Here is a 17,766-nt window from a genome sequence, read left to right on the forward strand (position 1 = left end):
AGCCCATGTACTTGCGAACCATGCTTTGCATTCGAGTGAGAGTCAAAGTTGGTTTACTATTGCTCCCCATTTTATAAGGGATGTCATTCTGAGTGATTGTAATCACTAGTTGTTTTAATGAAAAACACATTTTCAAAAAAAAAAAAAAGTTGGAGAAGAGAGAAAGAGAAACCAAGAGAGCTTTGTTACTTTTTCTGGGTTTTCAGATACTGAGTGAATGAGGTTTTGTGAAGGATTTGTACGCATGGCGTGTTTTTTCCTCTAAGACAAGGTGAATCGACTCTTTGTTTCCACCCTTAGGTTTTCTCTAGGCTTTCTGGGTATGGCTTCATTCCTTTTTGTCATGTTGTTTCGTTTTTATTCTTTGTTTTATTCTTATTGGAAGGCTTCTGACTTTTAACTCACAAGAATGAACAGGATAATCGAAATAGAAAGGGAGGGATTAAAAACAAGCTTGTTTATTGCATGTACCGTGTCGCCTTGTTCTTGATTTTCTGTTCGAGAATGATTTTCTGGTTGTATGTATGTCTAGGTTTTGTTTTTTTTTGTAGAGGGGGTGAGGGGGCTAGCTAATCGTTTTTCTGAGGGAATCATCTCCCTAACGAGTTTCCCTTCTTTACTTTTAGGGAAGAGAGCTCGGAGATGGAAGGTTCTACAGATGGAGAGAAAAGCTATAGTGAAGGAAGTGTGTCGTCTACTAGTTCAGGCAAGTCATCATCAGAGTCTTTGTCTAGTATTAAAGAGGGGAACGTATCTGCAGTGTCTTCTGATGGCTCAGGTCATCAGAGGTCTCCCTCCACTTGTTCCGAGTCTAGCAGCGGGTCTTCACTCTTGACTCTATCGGGTCCGATGGATTGAGACGCCGAGCTTTGGCGACGCCGATGCAAGGAAGAGGAAGATAGTCATCATAGGGAACCTGTGTCGAGTAGGAAAACATTGACGAAGGCTAGGAGACAATTACTAGCTTATAGGGCTACCCGTTCCCCCTGGACGGCTGATCAGGAGATGACTGCGATTAGTGTGGATGCCTTAAGTGAGTTAAGGAGAAACTTTCAAATCCCCAACTCTGTGGAGTTACGGTTGATTCAGGAGGATGAACTACCTAGCCAACCTTCGGCTGAGTTTGTTACTTTGTACCCGGCCATGTTAAAGGTGGAGGTTAATTAGGCTGCCTTTCCAACCTTCTGTGTATGCATGGTTGAGTGAGTTTAGCGTCTCTCCGGCTCAAATTAACCCTAATGGTTACATGCTAATCATCGCTTTGATTATCCTATGGAGAGAACACTATGGCTGTGACTCGCCGGTTGAAGTTTTTTGTCACCATTTGAGGCTTATGAGAAATATATCAACGACGAGGGATCCTATCAAGGGTTTTTATTGTATCCTTTCTCAACATCCTACCCTTATTACCGATATCTCCCCCCCCCGGTAGTTAAGACTTGGAGGGGCACATGGTTTTATACCAAGGGGTGGTCGCCTACCACTTCACTTCGAGTGGTAGCGTCCTTGCCTCTAGAATCACCACTCATTTTAGAGATGCAGGTTGCATGAAACATCTGAACTTCTTTCTTTATATGTTGAACTCGAATGGTCTATTGTGTTAATTTTGTTTATAGCTTCAACTTGACCGTTGGCTTGTGGGTGGTATGGTGATGCATAACACATCTTGATTCCCAACTTGGAGCAGAATTCTCTGAATGAGTCGCAGTCGAATTGCTTCCCGTTATCCATTACCAATGCATAGGGGACTTTAAAGTGACAAATAATGTTCTTCCAAATGAAGTTTTGCGTTTGGAGGGGGACTTAGCCTCTGCCCATTTGGTGTTGTAGTCCACGTATACCACCACATGGGTAGCCTTGTTGCTGTCTTTAGGCATGGACCTGATGAAATCAATGCCCCAATTTTCTTGGTTGGTGTGGGACCATTGAGTTTTTCTGACATGGACTACAAGTATGAACCATCGTCTTTGAGTCTTCTTTCAGGGTTGGCCAAAAATACCCTTGCCTGAGAGTCTTAAGAGCTAAAGATCAAGTGCCGGAGTGGTTCCTGTAGATTCCTTCATGGATGTCCGATAACACATTTATTCCTTCACTAAGGGTCACACATCGTAGGTAGGGAGCGGAGTACCCTTGCTTATAAAGAGTTCCATTAACAATTAAGTAGCGACCTGCTCGATACCTGACCTTCCTTGCCTCAAGGGGATAGGAAGTCAAAAATATGATCCATCCAGTTCGGAATGTTGTCAATCTGGAGCGTCTCTTGCTCTTCCTCGATACTTGGCTTGTTTAGGTATTTGATTGGAGTATGCTTTCCCACGTTGCGATTGATGACTGATGCTAGCCGAGCTAAAGCGTCTGCCCGTTCGTTCTGTTCTCTTGGAATCTGAACGATGTTGTATAATATGAAGTAGGGCTGGGCACGGGACGGGAATGTGTTTTAAAAATCTGTCCCTTACATCCCGATCCCGACAAATATTTTTTTTTTTTTTCTTCAAGAACAAATTAATTGATTATCAAACACCACCACAGGTAGGAAAAAACCGGGGTTTGAAGGAAAACTTACCCAAAGCTATTACAAAATAGCTCCCACCAATTAAATTTGAATTTAGGTTGTTATAGTAAATTTTCGACTATTTTTATGTTTGTTTAGGAAACAAACAATTAATAGAAAATTAATAAGGAAAAAAAATATACCAAAAACACATAAAAACAAAAAAAAAGAAACATTAGATAGAAATTAAGAAGTAACTAAAAATCAACAAGAACATAGGTGCAATAGGTAGTTTAAAATTACACTACCCTAACTTTTAAAAAGTAACCTAAAACACTACCCACAATTAAAAACTTAACCCTACAAACAACAAACTAAAAATATACCAAAATCACACAAGCAAAAAAAAAAAGAACATGAATGAAATTAAAAGTATTATTTTAGACCAAATTAAGTGTGGTTGAGTGCATTGTAACACCATGCAACCTAAAAAATCAAGTATAAAATGAATAAAATCAAGTATTCTAATATTACGGGACGGGACGGGATTTTTCGGGATAGTCCCGTCCCGTCCTGTCCCGTTATGGTAATGTTAAAACGGGATGGGACGGGACGAGATTGCTATTTTCAAAACCTATCTCGTCCCGTCCCGCTAACTTTCTGGACGGGACCGGTACGGGATCGGGATTCCGGTACTAAGTGCCCAGCCCTAATATGAAGCATGATAAGAGGGATTTCACCTTACTCAAGTTGGGAATCGCTATGCACTCGAACTTTTGTTGCTTCTAGCTCTTTTGCAATGCGGAAGCCAACGATGAGTGCCTTGTATTCTGCTTCATTGTTGGAGGCCTTGAAATTAAATCGAAGGGCGTACTCGAGCTTGTCATTTTATGGAGTTGTAAGTACTAAGCCTGCCCCACTTCCACTTGGTTGGAGGATTCGTCAATGTGCAGTGTCCAAATTGGATCCTGATCACAAATTACTATTGTACCCGTCACTTTTTTTAGCAGTTGAACCCTATCTCTTGGTGGGTGAATTATGTTTTTTGTGTTTCCTCCATTGCATGGGAAAAGTGGGTGGGTGAATTCTGAAATAAAATCGGCTATAGCTTGACCATTGTCGGCCGTGCGAGGGCTATAGTGGATATCAAATTCCCCCAATTCAACTGCCCATTTGACCAGTCTTCCCGATGTCTCGGGCTTCCACAATACTTGCTTCAATGGTTGATTGATCATTACTTTGATGGTGTGAGCTTGCAAATAGGGTTTGAGCTTTCTTGCCGAAGTTATGAGGGTGAGGGCCAATTTTTCAATTTCTGGTAGCGAAACTCTGCATTAGCGAATCCCTTGCTGACATAATAGATTGCTTCTTCATGCTTCTCCTCCTCGCGGATGAGCACTAAACTGAATGCCCTTGTTGACATTGAAAGGTAGATTAAGAGCACCTCCCCCGACTTTGGCTTGGAAAGGACCGGCGCTTTTCCCATATGCTCTTTTAGACTGATAAAAGCTTTCTCGCATTTGTTGGTCTAATCTATGCTTTTTCTAACTTTTTTCAATGCTTTGAAGAATGGCAAGCATCGGTCGATGGACCTTGAGATGAAACGATTAAGGGCCTCTACTCTTTCGGTAAGGCTCTAGACCTCCTTCTTTGTTGTTGGCGACTTCATATCGAGCAATGCTTGTATTTTTTCCGGGTTGGCTTCGATTCCTCTCTCGCTGACCATGAATCCTAGAAATTTTCCTGAGTGGACGCCGAACACACATTCATCTGGATTAAGCTTCATCCCATATTCCTTCAATACTTGGAACGCCTTTTCAAGATTTTCAGCGTGGTTGGTGGTTTGGTGCTCTTTACTAGCATGTTGTCGACGTAGACCTCTATGATATTCCCAATGACGTTCGCAAACATGCGATTCACAAGACGTTGATACGTTGCCCTAACATTCTTTAGTCCGAATGACACCCTACAATAGCAGTACAAGCCCTTGTCGGTGACGAAAGAGGTATACTCTTGATCTTCCTTATGCAATAGGATTTGATTATACCCCGAGTAGGCGTCCATAAAACTCAAGAGTTTATGCCCAGCGGTGGAATCCACAAGTTGATCGATGCTTTGGTAGTGGAAAACTGTCTTTCAAACACGCATTGTTGAGATTTGTGTAATCTACACACATTCTCCACTTCCCGTTGGATTTTTGTACCATTACAACGTTTGACACCCATTGTGGGTAATCTACCTCCCTTATCGATCCATTCTCCAATAACCGGTCTACCTCTTCTTTGATAGATGTATATCTTTTAGAGTCGAATAGCCTTCGACGTTGCTTGACGGGCTTGACACATCAGTCAACGCTCAACTTGTGTGTGATGACTTTATGTCGGATTCCGGGTATATCATTGTGAGACCATGCAAAAACATCTATATTCCTCTTCAGACATTTGATTATGTCCTCTCTTGTCTCATCATCGAGCTCGGCTTCGATTTTTACCACTTTCTCGGGAAGGTGATCTGATAACGCAATCGCAATCAATTTCTCTACTGGTTCGGGTTTTAGCTTCCTCTTTTCCTCGCTGGCTTGTTGAGAAGGGATAACCTTGCTGCTTCGTTCGGCATGCTCGGATGATATCATCAAAAGGTCCATCATTTCTAGGCCTGCATTTTGGTTGGAATCAGATGCATAACAAGCCCTTGCCAATGCTTGATCTCCTCTAACTTTTCCCACACCGCTGTTTGTGGGGAACTTCAACGTCAAATGACAATAAGAGACTCTTGCCATAAGGTCCCCGAGCGCTGGATGTCCTAGAATGACGTTGTAAGCTGATAGGCAGTCGCTTACTACGAATAGGGTCGTGCAAGTTCCTACATCTGACCATGTTCCTAACGAGAGAGTTAGCGGCATGTGACCGACGGGCTGAATTTTTGACCCTTCATAAGAGGTCAGGGACGCGGTTCCTCTTGTCAACATTCTTATTTCCACACCTAATTTGGCAAACGTCGTGGCGGAAATGATATTCACCGTGCTACCACCGTCAACAAGGACGCGAGCTACCTCACAATCAGTGATCAAGGCTTTGATAATGATCGGGTCATTGTAGGGGTAGATCAACCCTTCGCCGTCCTCGTCCATGAAGGTGATGGGTTCCAAAACTAGTCATCTCATCTTGGCGGGTCTAGAATTGATTAGAAAAATGTCTGCGCTAGCCGCTCAAGCGTATGCTTTGCGGGCCCTGTTCGAGGTCCTGGCTAGGGTTGGACCTCCAGAGATAATATTGATGACCGCCCTTGGGTTGTTAGGCCGCGTTTCCTGCCTTATGGGCCTAGCATCGCCAGTCTGAACCTCGTCCCTTTTGATGAAACATTGTATGCTCAGGGCACCTTTATCAATCAATGCTTGGTATGTGTCCGCCAAGTGTACACATTTCTCTAGGGTGTGCCCATATTCCCTATGATACCGGCAGTAATGTGATTCATTGATTCTTCCTCTAGTTAGAGGTCTAATCTTCTTGGGCTTGGGTAGGTCCCGGGACACGACAGCGAAGATCTCCGTTTTTGAGCCAGCGAGCGGAGTGTATTTCCCATATCGCGATAACGGTACTTTCGGCTTTGTTCCAGCATTCCCGGGAGTTTGGATGGCTTAGGTTTCTTGTACTCGTTGGTCGGGGCTTTCACACCGAATGAAACCTCATTAGCCCTCTTTGTCCCCACGGTAGGTAAGGTGTCTGTGCTCATGTCTTTAACATAGTTGAGGTTTTCCGCCCTTGAGTAGTTTGTTACTTCGCGCATGAGTGCTTTGAACGATCCTGGGGGATTCTCAATCATTTTGAACTAGAATGGACGGGACCTAAATCCTCCCATTAGGGCAGCATATGCTGTCTTTTCGTTTGCCCCTTCGCATCGATGATACTCTCCTTGGAAGCGAATCACATAGTCCCGTAATCCCTCTTCCGAGAGTTGACGTATCTGGGTTAGGTCATTTGGGGTGTACACCCGGTTCGAGACTATCATGAATTCATCGAGAAAGGCTCTTCGCATGTCTCCAAAACTCTTGATTATTCCGGCAGGGATGCGACAGAACCAATTGAGCGCCGAACCTTTAAGTGTTTGGGGAAATGCTTTGCATCGGTCTGCCTCAGTCGCGTCCTTTCCATCTATGGCTGACCTGAAATTATCAAGATGATCGTATAGGTCAGTGGAGCCGTCGTAAAGATCAATCTTTTGGAACTTCGTGTTCTTAGAAGTCTTGCCGTGCATTATGGACTCTGTATACGGGAGCGGGAGTTCCTCCGACCCGAGATCAAGGATGTACGGTGATTTTCTTGAATCCATTTGATCCATTCTTCTGTATACGACTCCTAGCTCCCCTACTACCGCTTGCCTGACTAAGTCTGCCATGGATGAAGTTGTCATGGGCTCTTTTGAGGTGCCTAACGACTTGGCAGTCCTTTTGTGCTATTTTCTGGAAGCAGCACGGCGCTCTCGACTTCTCGGTCCTGCACGCCTTTGATCATCGTCGTAAGATGAACTTTCATGCTCCGAGATCTTATCTTCTAATCCGCTAGGTTGCTCGTCGTCAGCCTCTGACTCCAGGAGCTCTTCCAGGCCATCATTCTCATTGATGTGACGCTCGATGCGTTGAGTCATTTCCCGCTGCGTAAGAAGTTCCTCGTTAGCTTCATCCAACTGCTTTATCAGACGTTCATTGCTGATTGTCTGACTCTCACATTTTTGATTGATCAACGTCATATGTGTTTGAATGTTGTCTAAGACACAAGAGAAGGCTCCAAGCTGCCCTTTGAGAGTCTTCGAAATATTGACCTTTCTCCTAATCTTTCGGGATTAAGGGATGACCTTCTTGTGGGGGGTTTCGGGGGCGGTGTCCTTGACGTTGTCCTCCGAATTTGCTTGTTGCTCTGAGTCTAGCTCTTGCTCGGTTCGATCTTCTTGGTCAGACTCTTGGTCTGGCTCCAAGTCATAATCCACCATTCTCGGTATGACAAGGACACCCACAAGCGTAAGCACTCAAGTAAACTTTAAAGAGATGTGAGTGAGGATTTCAACCGTGTCAAGAAAAGCAAGTGAGACCACGGTGCTAAGTGGCTAGTGTTCCCACAGACGGCACCATTTTGTTGATGCGAAATTTCGTCGTCAACAAGTCAAAGAGGAATCCGTTGAAATCCGATGTAAAGCTTGGTGGGGTTGATGCTCAAGTGTTGATCTTCATCTCTTGACCATGGGGTCTGTCTACTCTGCAGGAAGGTGAGGACATGTACAATGAGATCGACGACGTGGAGCAATAGTGCGAGAGACCTATCACAATGAACAATTGGTTGTCTTGACACTGGCGTGATGCTTGCCTATTAACCTCCAATGATAAAGTCAGAATAACATAGATAAGAGTAAGAGAAGTTTTTCTAGAGAGAGCGAGTGTAAGTGTATTTGTGTGTATAATGAATGAAAGGAGCTTCCCTTTTATAGGCCTCAAGGAGGTAGTTTTGTACTTGAGGCATGTCCATGAGTTTACTTTCTGACACGGCAATGTGCCTCTTCTGACACACACACACATACTTCAGTCTTTCCTAGATATGGGTTCGTCAGGTTTGATAACACGTGTTAAGACTTTTGCTTCCCCTCACCTCTAGTTGAGCCATTCTCGTCCCTATTCATGATGAGACCAACCACGAGATCTTGACACCAGTATTGTTAAGTGAGATACGATCTTGATAAAGGATAGACTCATGTACTTGTTGATCGTTTTCGTGTATGATCTCTTCTCCATCGTCCTTGGTTGATCCATGGATGTCTGCCAAGGCGTCGTGGTACGGTGAGTCTTGGTGGTGACTAGGCTGCACCGTTATTCCTCCATCATTGGGTACTTGACATATGAGGAACACGAGTTGGAAGTCGAGGAAGTCGTGACTGAAACTTTGATCCCTCTATGCTTTGAAACTCCTACTTTACTCTTAAATGTGCATGTATTGCTCGATGTTGGGTGTTTAGCACCGTTGACGAGTCAAAGAGTCCCTCGCAGACATTTTGACCTTTCAATGTGTCCTACGAGGTTGAAAGGTCGTAAAGTTAGTGTGTCTAAATTCCGACATGAACAACTTTGTTGGAACCAAACTAATCAGAATACAATCATCCTCATATATAGTCAGATTTACGTAATAGCTCTCTTTGAAAAGAAAGCTTTCGATGAAACAAACATATCACATCACTCGTCTATCTCACTAAACCTATTGATTATGTGATTCGTCTAAACACTAATTATGAGATGACCGGAAAATTGAAAACATGAAAAACAGTAAAAAAGAAAAAACAAGGAGAAGCAAAATATAAAGATGTTCAGCTGCGGTACCGCAGCGCACAATAAAACACTGTGTGGGGTACACCGACTCCTGTTTGATCAACATCACACGGTAGAAAGCATCTCAGGGTTTTACTATCTCTCACTCCCTCTCTTTGGGGTTTTAGACAGAAAAAGAAAACCAGATATCGGAGCCTCACCGGAGCTCAGATCGCCATGGACGTCATCAAGACGCAGCAAATTTCGGCGAGGTCGATCGAGAAGGTGATAGTTCACCCGCTGGTGCTACTCAGCATCGTCGACAACTACAACCGAGTCGCCAAGGACACTCACAAACGCGTCGTCGGAGTTCTTCTCGGAAGCACTTACAAAGGCGTCGTCGACATCTCCAACAGCTACGCAGGTACGGCAATCTCCCAATTCCGTTTGATATTTACTTTCTTGTTAGTCTTGGATCCGAAAATTTTATTGATTCAGTTAAAGCATTTGAATTTTTTGGAATTGTAGGGTTTGTTGAATCTAAAATTACTGTAATTAATTTCATGAGTCGAATTAGAGTTGTCGTTTTCCAGATGAGTGATTTGGTGGCTAGGGTTTGCACTAGTAGGGTGCAATTGTAGTTGGAAATGAGCTTGAAGTTGCTAAATTCTTAGTCTTTAGTCTTTAGATTTTTGTAAATCCTAAATACCTTGGCGTTGTTGTAATGTTCAGTGCCCTTTGAAGAAGATGACAAAGACCCTAGCATTTGGTTTCTTGACCACAACTATCATGAGGCAATGTTCTCCATGTTCAAGAGAATCAATGGTAATCACTCTTCAATATCTTGTGTAAATTTGGATGCTTTCTGTATTTGTTCAGCCCGGTACTCTGTTCTGTGAGTTGTTACTTGTTGGTAATCTTCGCATATACATGTATGTTGAATTTCAGCAAAGGAGCACGTCATAGGTTGGTACAGTACGGGGCCGAAACTGCGAGAGAATGATCTTGATGTTCACAGCTTGTTCCACAAGTAAGTTTACGGTATCTGGTATATTGTGGCATTGTGCATTGTCCTACATATTCTTTTTGTTTCTGTGAGTACTTTTTTTTTTTTGTAGAGGAATTTCTATGAGACTCGTAAGGTTTGCACAGCGTAATTTTTTTTTTGGAAAGTATGCATCACATTTTTTATACATGTAGTTATTCCCCAAATCGGTATCTCTGTGCATGTAGCTGCATTGTGCATTTGTCCAGCATCTGCATTTGTTTTCCTCTCTTTACTGATTGCATTCCTTATGTGATTCTATTCAATGCTTGGCTGGTGAGTTTTGCACATTTTTAACAATCTTTGACCATCACGGTTTGTCTTTTATACCGATTGATGAATGATATGCATATTTTTGGAAGCTTGTAATACATTATTGTGGTGTTTACTTTTTCTTAAATTGGGATCTTTATGATATGTAGCTATTGCCCAAATCCTGTGTTGGTCATTATTGATGTAAAGCCAAAGGAGCTGGGAATACCCACCAAAGCATACTATGATGTTGAAGAAGTTAAAGAGGTAACCTAAGACCGTTGGCTCACATGTTCTTCTTTGGCTACTATTCTGATTAAATGTTGAGGGAAAAAGTTATTATCACAAGTCTATTCTATAGAGCCTCCAGTTTAGCTAAGTTGAACATGATAATGATTACAGAATGCAACTCAAAAGAGCCAGAAAGTTTTTGTTCATGTGAGCTCTGAAATTGCTGCTCATGAGGTTGAGGAAATCGGTATGTGATACGATGAACTTGCAAGATGATAATAGTTTTTGCCCTTTTAAGTGTTTGTTTGAACATGAGACTACCAAGTGTGTTAACTTTATATATAATCAACAGGAGTGGAACACTTATTAAGGGATGTGAAGGATACAACCATCAGCACACTTGCAAATGAGGTAATTCTTTATGCTTTATATTTTGCCATTTGATTGTTTATTCTTTTTTTTTTTTATTTCTTTATTTCAGAGGTGGATATCAATTTAACTTTCAGAGAAAGAGAAAACTTTAGGACCGAATCTATATTGATGCTAAAAGCATATTCTGGATTTCATGAATTTGAAGAAAGCATTTACCATTGTTTTATCTGCAGGTTACTGGAAAAATTACTGCTCTGAAGGGCTTGGATGCACGGTTACGAGAAATACGCAGTTACCTAGATCTGGTGATTGATGAAAAGCTTCCACTAAATCATGAGATACTTTACCATTTGCAGGTACACTTCCTTTCATGACTTATTTGTAGGTTACCTCTCTTATTATAGCTACTGCATGTAGTTTATTGTCCTCACTAGTACTTTTGGCTATTATTTGGTTTATTCATTATAAATAATCATAAGATAGCGAATTTATGTGTCCATGGATAACCTGTGTTGCAGGACGTGTTCAATCTGCTTCCGAATCTTAATGTGGCTGAGTTAGTCAAGGGATTTGCAGGTACACAACTGAAAATATCTTGATGTAGGGGGCTCTTCGGATTAAATTTGGCTTTCTGATGCATATTCCTTTCTCTTTTGCAGTAAAAACAAATGACATGATGTTGGTTATATATCTTTCATCTCTCATTCGTAGTGTCATTGCCCTCCACAACTTGATCAATAACAAGGTAACCCTTTTTCTCCGACATACTTCAGACATGCACTGTTGGGGATCGATCACTTTATGCATGTCTGTGCCTCTTAACCTAGTAAAATTTGCCACTTCCGATTGGATTTTAAAAGGCTGTACAACAATATGTTGTATTTTAAACTCTTGTAACCCCAGATTGTAGGATTAAAGCACGAGTATTGAATGTGATACTTTAAGACTGGATTGATACTCTGGCCCTGTGGTAGATATAATGACATTTATCTATGGTTTCTGGTTTTTCAGATGCTAAACAAAGAACATGAAAAAGCTGAGGATGCGAAGCCAGCAACAGCCCCGTCTACTGCTGCAAGCTGAAAATCATGATTTAGAGGTGATTTGGGTGTCAGCTGTGATCTATTACAACAGAGATGATCCGTTACTGACAGTTTCTAGAGAAAATTTTGTATTCCCGGTATAGACAGAGCTTGCAGGTTGAAGTATTTTTGTCATCGGCAGTGTTAGCATTTAGTACCATGCTCTGTAATTCACTGCATTAAGTGTAGACTCCCATTTATCGACTGACCAATGTTTGCAACTTTGCATATATGCGTTAGTACACTGTAACCTTTTCATCTTGTTGTGGATATTCACATGGAAGTTTATGAAAATATCATCCATCACAAACAACTATCAGATACGCTTTGGCATTGGCTTTTGACAGAAGCAAGGTCTTCAATGGCCTCGAGTCCTCCATCGCTGTACATTAAACCGACTTCCATCCGGAGCTATCTTCAAACCTAAATCCTAAATAACTCAAGCGCTAGAGACCGAGGCTATGTGAATGTCCAAGTGGAAGGCGACTCGAAGCTCGTGATTGATGCCATCAATGGGAAATTATCCCCTCCATGGAGATTGCAGAAGATTGTCCAAGATATTTGGACTATTGCTACCTCTTTCTCCTCAGTTTCCTTTAACAATGTATACAGAGAGGCAAACTTTGTGACAAATGCTTTTGCAAATGAAGATCACCAACTCCCTAATGGTCGTGAGTGGCAAGATGGATACCCAACAACTGTTACTAGAGCGCTGCTATTTGTACTGTTAGCTTGTGTTTCTGAGAGATTTTTATTTGTAATGTTTTTAGTTTCGTATTAAAAAATAATAATAATAATAATAACTCAAACTAATCTTTTGATGACGTGTGAACACAAAATTTGACCGAGAATGTACTACATGCATCATAGAGCCACGCCCAAAATTGATGCTTGAGAAAAACGGCATGTCGTTCGGTTGATAAAGTTTCGAAAATGAAACGGCACACCGTTATTTTGTATATCTCCACCAGTAACCGAAGTCCGAAGCTCGTGGTGGCGGCAAGCACAAATCAGAGGGTTTAGGGTTTTCCGGCAGGGCGCGTCGGAACAAATCCTCAATCCAAAGTTGAGAAAAGGAGAAGAGATGGGGAAAGCTTCAAGGGATAAGAGGGATATCTACTACCGAAAAGCCAAAGAAGAAGGGTGGCGTGCTCGGAGTGCCTTCAAGCTTCTTCAGATTGATGAGGAGTTCAACATCTTCGACGGAGTCAAGCGCGTCGTCGATCTCTGTGCTGCTCCTGGTAGCTGGAGTCAGGTATCTTCTTCTTCCTATTCTCTTCTCCCTGTTCTCACTCTAATCCAAATTCCAAGCTCCTGACTGTGATGCCAATTGTGTAGGTTTTGAGTAGGAAATTGTATCTCCCGGCAAAGCTTTCGTCTGATTCTAAGTAAGTTAATCAACTACTTGTAGAACTCTTACTCAATGCTCTTTTAAGAACATTGAGAGTCTAACTTTGACCATCGTTATTTTTAGGAACGGCGATGTGCCTCTTATTGTAGCTATTGATTTACAGCCAATGGCTCCGATTGAAGGTGTTATTCAAGTGCAGGGTGATATAACTAATGCACGAACCGCCGAAGTAGTAAGTATCAGCTGCATTTCTACATTCTGTGTTGTAAATTGTTGTGTGTATTGCCATGAATTATTCAGCTGAGTTGGTGTTAACCCTTTTAGGTCATCAGACATTTTGATGGTTGCAAGGCGGATCTGGTTGTGTGTGATGGTGCTCCAGACGGTACGCAATACTTATGGATTTATTGTCCACCTTCCGACTTTCTTTGTGATTACTGTCTGTTTAAGGTTGCCTTGTGTTATGCTCTGACTTGCAGTTACTGGCCTTCATGACATGGATGAATTTGTGCAGTCCCAGCTGATACTAGCAGTAAGTGTCTGCAACTTTTTCAAACCCAATCTACAACCATAAGTTAGCATGATAAGTACCTGTTTAAGAGTAAGATAAAGTCACATGCTTTTTATGCTTGTTAGCCTAACATGTATTATGTGTTTGCTTCTGAACATTGCATTATATTGACAGCTGCTGGATCTTCCTTTCAGGGTTTAACAATTGTTACTCATGTACTCAAAGAAGGTGGTAAATTTATTGCAAAGATATTCCGTGGAAAAGATACAAGTCTTCTCTATTGTCAGGTACCTTGAAGCTTTTGCATGCCTATAGACTAGCTACAAAGTTATATTTCTGCATATATGATTTTAAGAACTACATATTGATGCAATTCCCTTGTTTTCTTTTCCTTTTTTTCCTCTTTCTTGGCAGCTGAAGGTATTTTTCCCGATTGTGACTTTTGCAAAACCAAAAAGCAGCCGCAATTCCAGCATAGGTAACATAATGGTCTTCAATTTTGCCCTTAGCAGTGTGCTTTCTCTTTCTTATCCATCTGTATTTGCTCCTACCTTATTGTGTTTGCCATGGAATAGAAAGAGTCTTACTCTCAACTTCTTGAGATAAACTTGTTTAAGTGAGCCAAGAATTTCACCCATGTTTTAGGGTCTTATGGACTCTCTTCTGAAGAACTGATTTTCACCTCTTTGTTTGGCTAAAATGTTTGTGGTACGACTAATTCCCAATCCCTGGTATGTGTAAACCCTTTATTTTGCTTGTATTGGAGAATAATAGAATAAATCACTGTGGTAGCCACCCAAGGACTTGTGGGAGGCTGGAGCTGAGGACACAATGTAAAAGCTGTTCATCAAAAGCTTGAAATATCTAAGCACATATCATTTATGGTAATTGAGGCAACAGTCTCAAGTGGCAGCATTCTGTCTTTCTTTTCCAACCTGCTATGCGATTCAAGAAATAAACTTCTGGCTCTAATATTAGCATACAGAAAAATAAAAAATAAAAAGGGATTGAGAGAAGTACCAGGGTTGGTTTTTTGGTTTTTGTATTATGTGAATTCAGGTGCAGTTCTGTTCTAGATATATATATGCTGCATGAAATGAATTGGGTTGATCTGCAATGCATGTGTTACAAAATCCCACTCCCTCAGGAACAAAATACTGTGTATTTTAACGATGATCTGGTGGTATCCTTCTTTTGTGTTAAAACTAACAAATGTTGTTTGTCATACAGAGGCATTTGCAGTTTGTGAGAATTATTCTCCTCCGGAGGGATTCGACCCTAAGGATCTGCATCGCCTCCTAGAAAAGGTGGGAACTCCCTCAGGAGCACATGATCTAGGTATGTTAGTTCTTCCAAAAATTGAGATATTCTGACTCGTATTCACATACAACAATCTCAATGGTCATCCTTAGAAATTTTTATGATGCTTAATGAACTCTTACAAACAGTTGAAGTTCAAATGAAAATTAACAGCTTCATCTTGCTTTGGATTTTGATGGACTTGGTTAACATGGCATCAATTAATGTTATTTCCTCCTCCAACATGGCAGATTGCAGTAGTGGGTGGTTGGAAGGACCAAATAAGGTGTATATCCCATTTTTAGCTTGTGGTGACCTCAGTGGGTATGATTCTGACCGTTCATATCCGCTGCCAAAAGATGCCAATGGAGCTTACCGGAGCTTGGATCCTGTACAGCCCCCAATTGCTCCTCCTTATAAGAGAGCTCTTGAACTGAAGAAAGCTTCCAGCCAGGGAATCACCGAGCTTGAGAACCACTCCCTGGAATCCTGACCACATTAGTCATCGTATTCTTAATACACTGCATCAAATCAATAGTTATTGTTCGAATTGCAAACGGGCTATGTCCCAATTATTTTGACAATCATTGATCTTCTTTTCCTTTTGCCGTTGTAACAATATGACTCGTGGATATAATTGATCTTTAATTATTCATTCTAATCTGGAGTATGCTCTTAACAATACCTAATCGATATTTCTTTTAGTTGTTGAATCTCTGTTTGATTGTATTTCGGAACCAACACAATCATAAGGTGGCTTTTGATTGTTGGCTTTGTGCTTCTACTGTCCCCTTGAATATGCAGGGTAACTTGAGCTGCTCTGCTTTCTTGGGTCAAAAGATTCAAACAAATTAGATATAAAAAGTCGGGATATTCACCGAGGTTGAACATCGGTGGTCCTGACATCGACTTCTGAATTCTGATAAGGCAAAGGAGGCACAGGACTCAAGGTCATAAGTTAGTATCATGTCTGGTACCAGTAAAATATTCGAAAGGTAAGTTTCAACTTGGAGAATTACCAGAGTAGTTGGTGAAAAAGAAAATTAGCAGAGTAGCTAAACATCTGCTTTTCTTCATCAACATCCATGCACAGTAATTCCACTACGTTACTTGCATTGTTAGACAATTCTAACCGGACTCATTTTCCGTATGTACTATGTAGTTTCTGTATTAGCTTCAATAGTATTAACATGGTATCTGCTTAGCATACCATGCTTCAGGATTAACACAGCATATATATAGCTAATTGCATACATAGATATATGGAATTATGGATTCAGTTTCATGAAGAAAATTCACACCAGAAGGTGTGATTTGAACTCATTATGTATCTCGCTTCCTACATGTTACAGAAGAATTGTCATGCAACAACCATGAAGGCATAAACTCTCTCTTTTTTCTTTTTCTCCTTATATAAACATAAACATCCTTTACAAAATCTAGCAACAATTTGAAGTAACTGAACTCGTTCTCTGTAGAGAGGAAGCAGAATTCAAGAACTCGATGCAATCCTCTAGCGCTTCAGCTCGATGAGACTCGATGGGATCTGACACAGACCTTGACCTTGTAAGGTTAGATGAAGACACCTTACGTGAACTCCTCTTCCTTGCTGACATAACTCTAGACACCTTAGCCCTGAGTCCACGTAGAAATCTCACCGGAGCAGAGAGTGAATTTGTATCATTGAGCTGCCTGAAAGCCCAAATTCCAGTTGCCATGTTTCTGTTTCCACCAACTCTGGTGCCACCACTCTCTTTCAGATACATGATTGGCTTATGATCATAGACATGATCATACACATCAGGACTAAAACTCACACGCCTGCTCGATTGCCTTGACATAATATTAGAGAGAGAAGAACACCAAATGATGATGGAGGAGAGGAGAGAGGTTGAGTTTTTGAGCAGAGGAGAGGCAGTTGGATTTGGTAGAGGGGAGTATTATATATATTCGTGATGGGATTGGTCTTGAGGAAATTAAAAGAAGCAAAGGAAAAGGAGGGTGAGTAAAAAAGATAAAGAGAGGAATCAATAGGATTGGTTTTCTGGCTGGAACGAAAATGATAAGTAGTGGTCTGTTTGTGTTAAAGCATTATGCTGGTATTGACTGCAAGACCAAGCAATCGTTTGGTTCAAGCAGTGACTAAAGTCGTATATATGCATGAGCCATGCACATGGCGTCTGTGATGTAAGAATCTACTTAGCTCACATTCTCTGCAGGCCTTTGGAATTGGTATAACTATTTTAAATTGGAGGGGGCACTTACTAGTTATAACCAATCTTGAATTGATTCTATGATATAGTAATAGGTAGTGTGATGTGGGGGGCCTGGTATGAACAGCAGGAAAATTGAATCATAGTAGAGTTGGGATGATGATTATGATTGAGATCAATAAAATGGGAAGTGGGGTCTGGTCAAAAGTGAAGATTAAAGTGGTGGAGCCATTGGAGGTAGAGTGAGGTTTTGGAGGGGAGCAAGAGAGACAAGCACTCGATACAGTTGTCTCCATCTCCCATTGATTCAGTTTGAATCAAATTCTGGCTAGAAATCAAGGCCTATTCTTTCATTCTTTGTGTGTGTTTACTGTGAAACTTAGTAAGAGGAAGAGAATCTGTTGAACTATGCAGGTTTGGATTTGCTTTTGTATTTTCTCTTCTTTTTAATCTCTTTGGCAGGGAAAAAGAAATTCCTGTCTCAGAATATGTTTGCTGGTGTAGTTCTTTTGACTGGGCTGATAAAAAAGGCTCTTCCCAGTTCCCAATAGATGTGTATTGCATATTCAGTCAAGAACAAAATCCATAGTTTAAAGAACAAGGGAGCAGATATTTCATTGGATTCATATGGTG

The 17,766-nt window shown here is 41.3% G+C and overlaps 2 protein-coding genes across 2 annotated transcripts; both read left to right on the forward strand.

The window, feature by feature from the left end:
- Window positions 1–8,910: 8,910 nt before the first annotated feature.
- On the forward strand, window positions 8,911–12,309 carry LOC101314478 (probable 26S proteasome non-ATPase regulatory subunit 7-like). The gene is made up of 10 exons (XM_004302604.1): window positions 8,911–9,201; window positions 9,510–9,602; window positions 9,726–9,807; window positions 10,245–10,341; window positions 10,477–10,552; window positions 10,658–10,716; window positions 10,911–11,033; window positions 11,196–11,253; window positions 11,337–11,422; window positions 11,689–12,309. The coding sequence occupies exons 1-10, from the start codon at window positions 9,015–9,017 to the stop codon at window positions 11,758–11,760; spliced, it is 933 nt and encodes a 310-aa protein (XP_004302652.1). The 5' UTR covers window positions 8,911–9,014; the 3' UTR covers window positions 11,761–12,309.
- Window positions 12,310–12,688: 379 nt separating this feature from the next.
- Window positions 12,689–15,613, forward strand: LOC101313905 (putative ribosomal RNA methyltransferase 1-like). The gene is made up of 9 exons (XM_004302602.1): window positions 12,689–13,014; window positions 13,098–13,147; window positions 13,234–13,342; window positions 13,435–13,495; window positions 13,590–13,642; window positions 13,816–13,908; window positions 14,036–14,099; window positions 14,852–14,959; window positions 15,172–15,613. The coding sequence occupies exons 1-9, from the start codon at window positions 12,844–12,846 to the stop codon at window positions 15,411–15,413; spliced, it is 951 nt and encodes a 316-aa protein (XP_004302650.1). The 5' UTR covers window positions 12,689–12,843; the 3' UTR covers window positions 15,414–15,613.
- Window positions 15,614–17,766: the final 2,153 nt, after the last annotated feature.

Source organism: Fragaria vesca, linkage group LG6 (assembly GCF_000184155.1).
Source record: "Fragaria vesca subsp. vesca linkage group LG6, FraVesHawaii_1.0, whole genome shotgun sequence".
Taxonomy (NCBI): domain Eukaryota; kingdom Viridiplantae; phylum Streptophyta; class Magnoliopsida; order Rosales; family Rosaceae; genus Fragaria; species Fragaria vesca.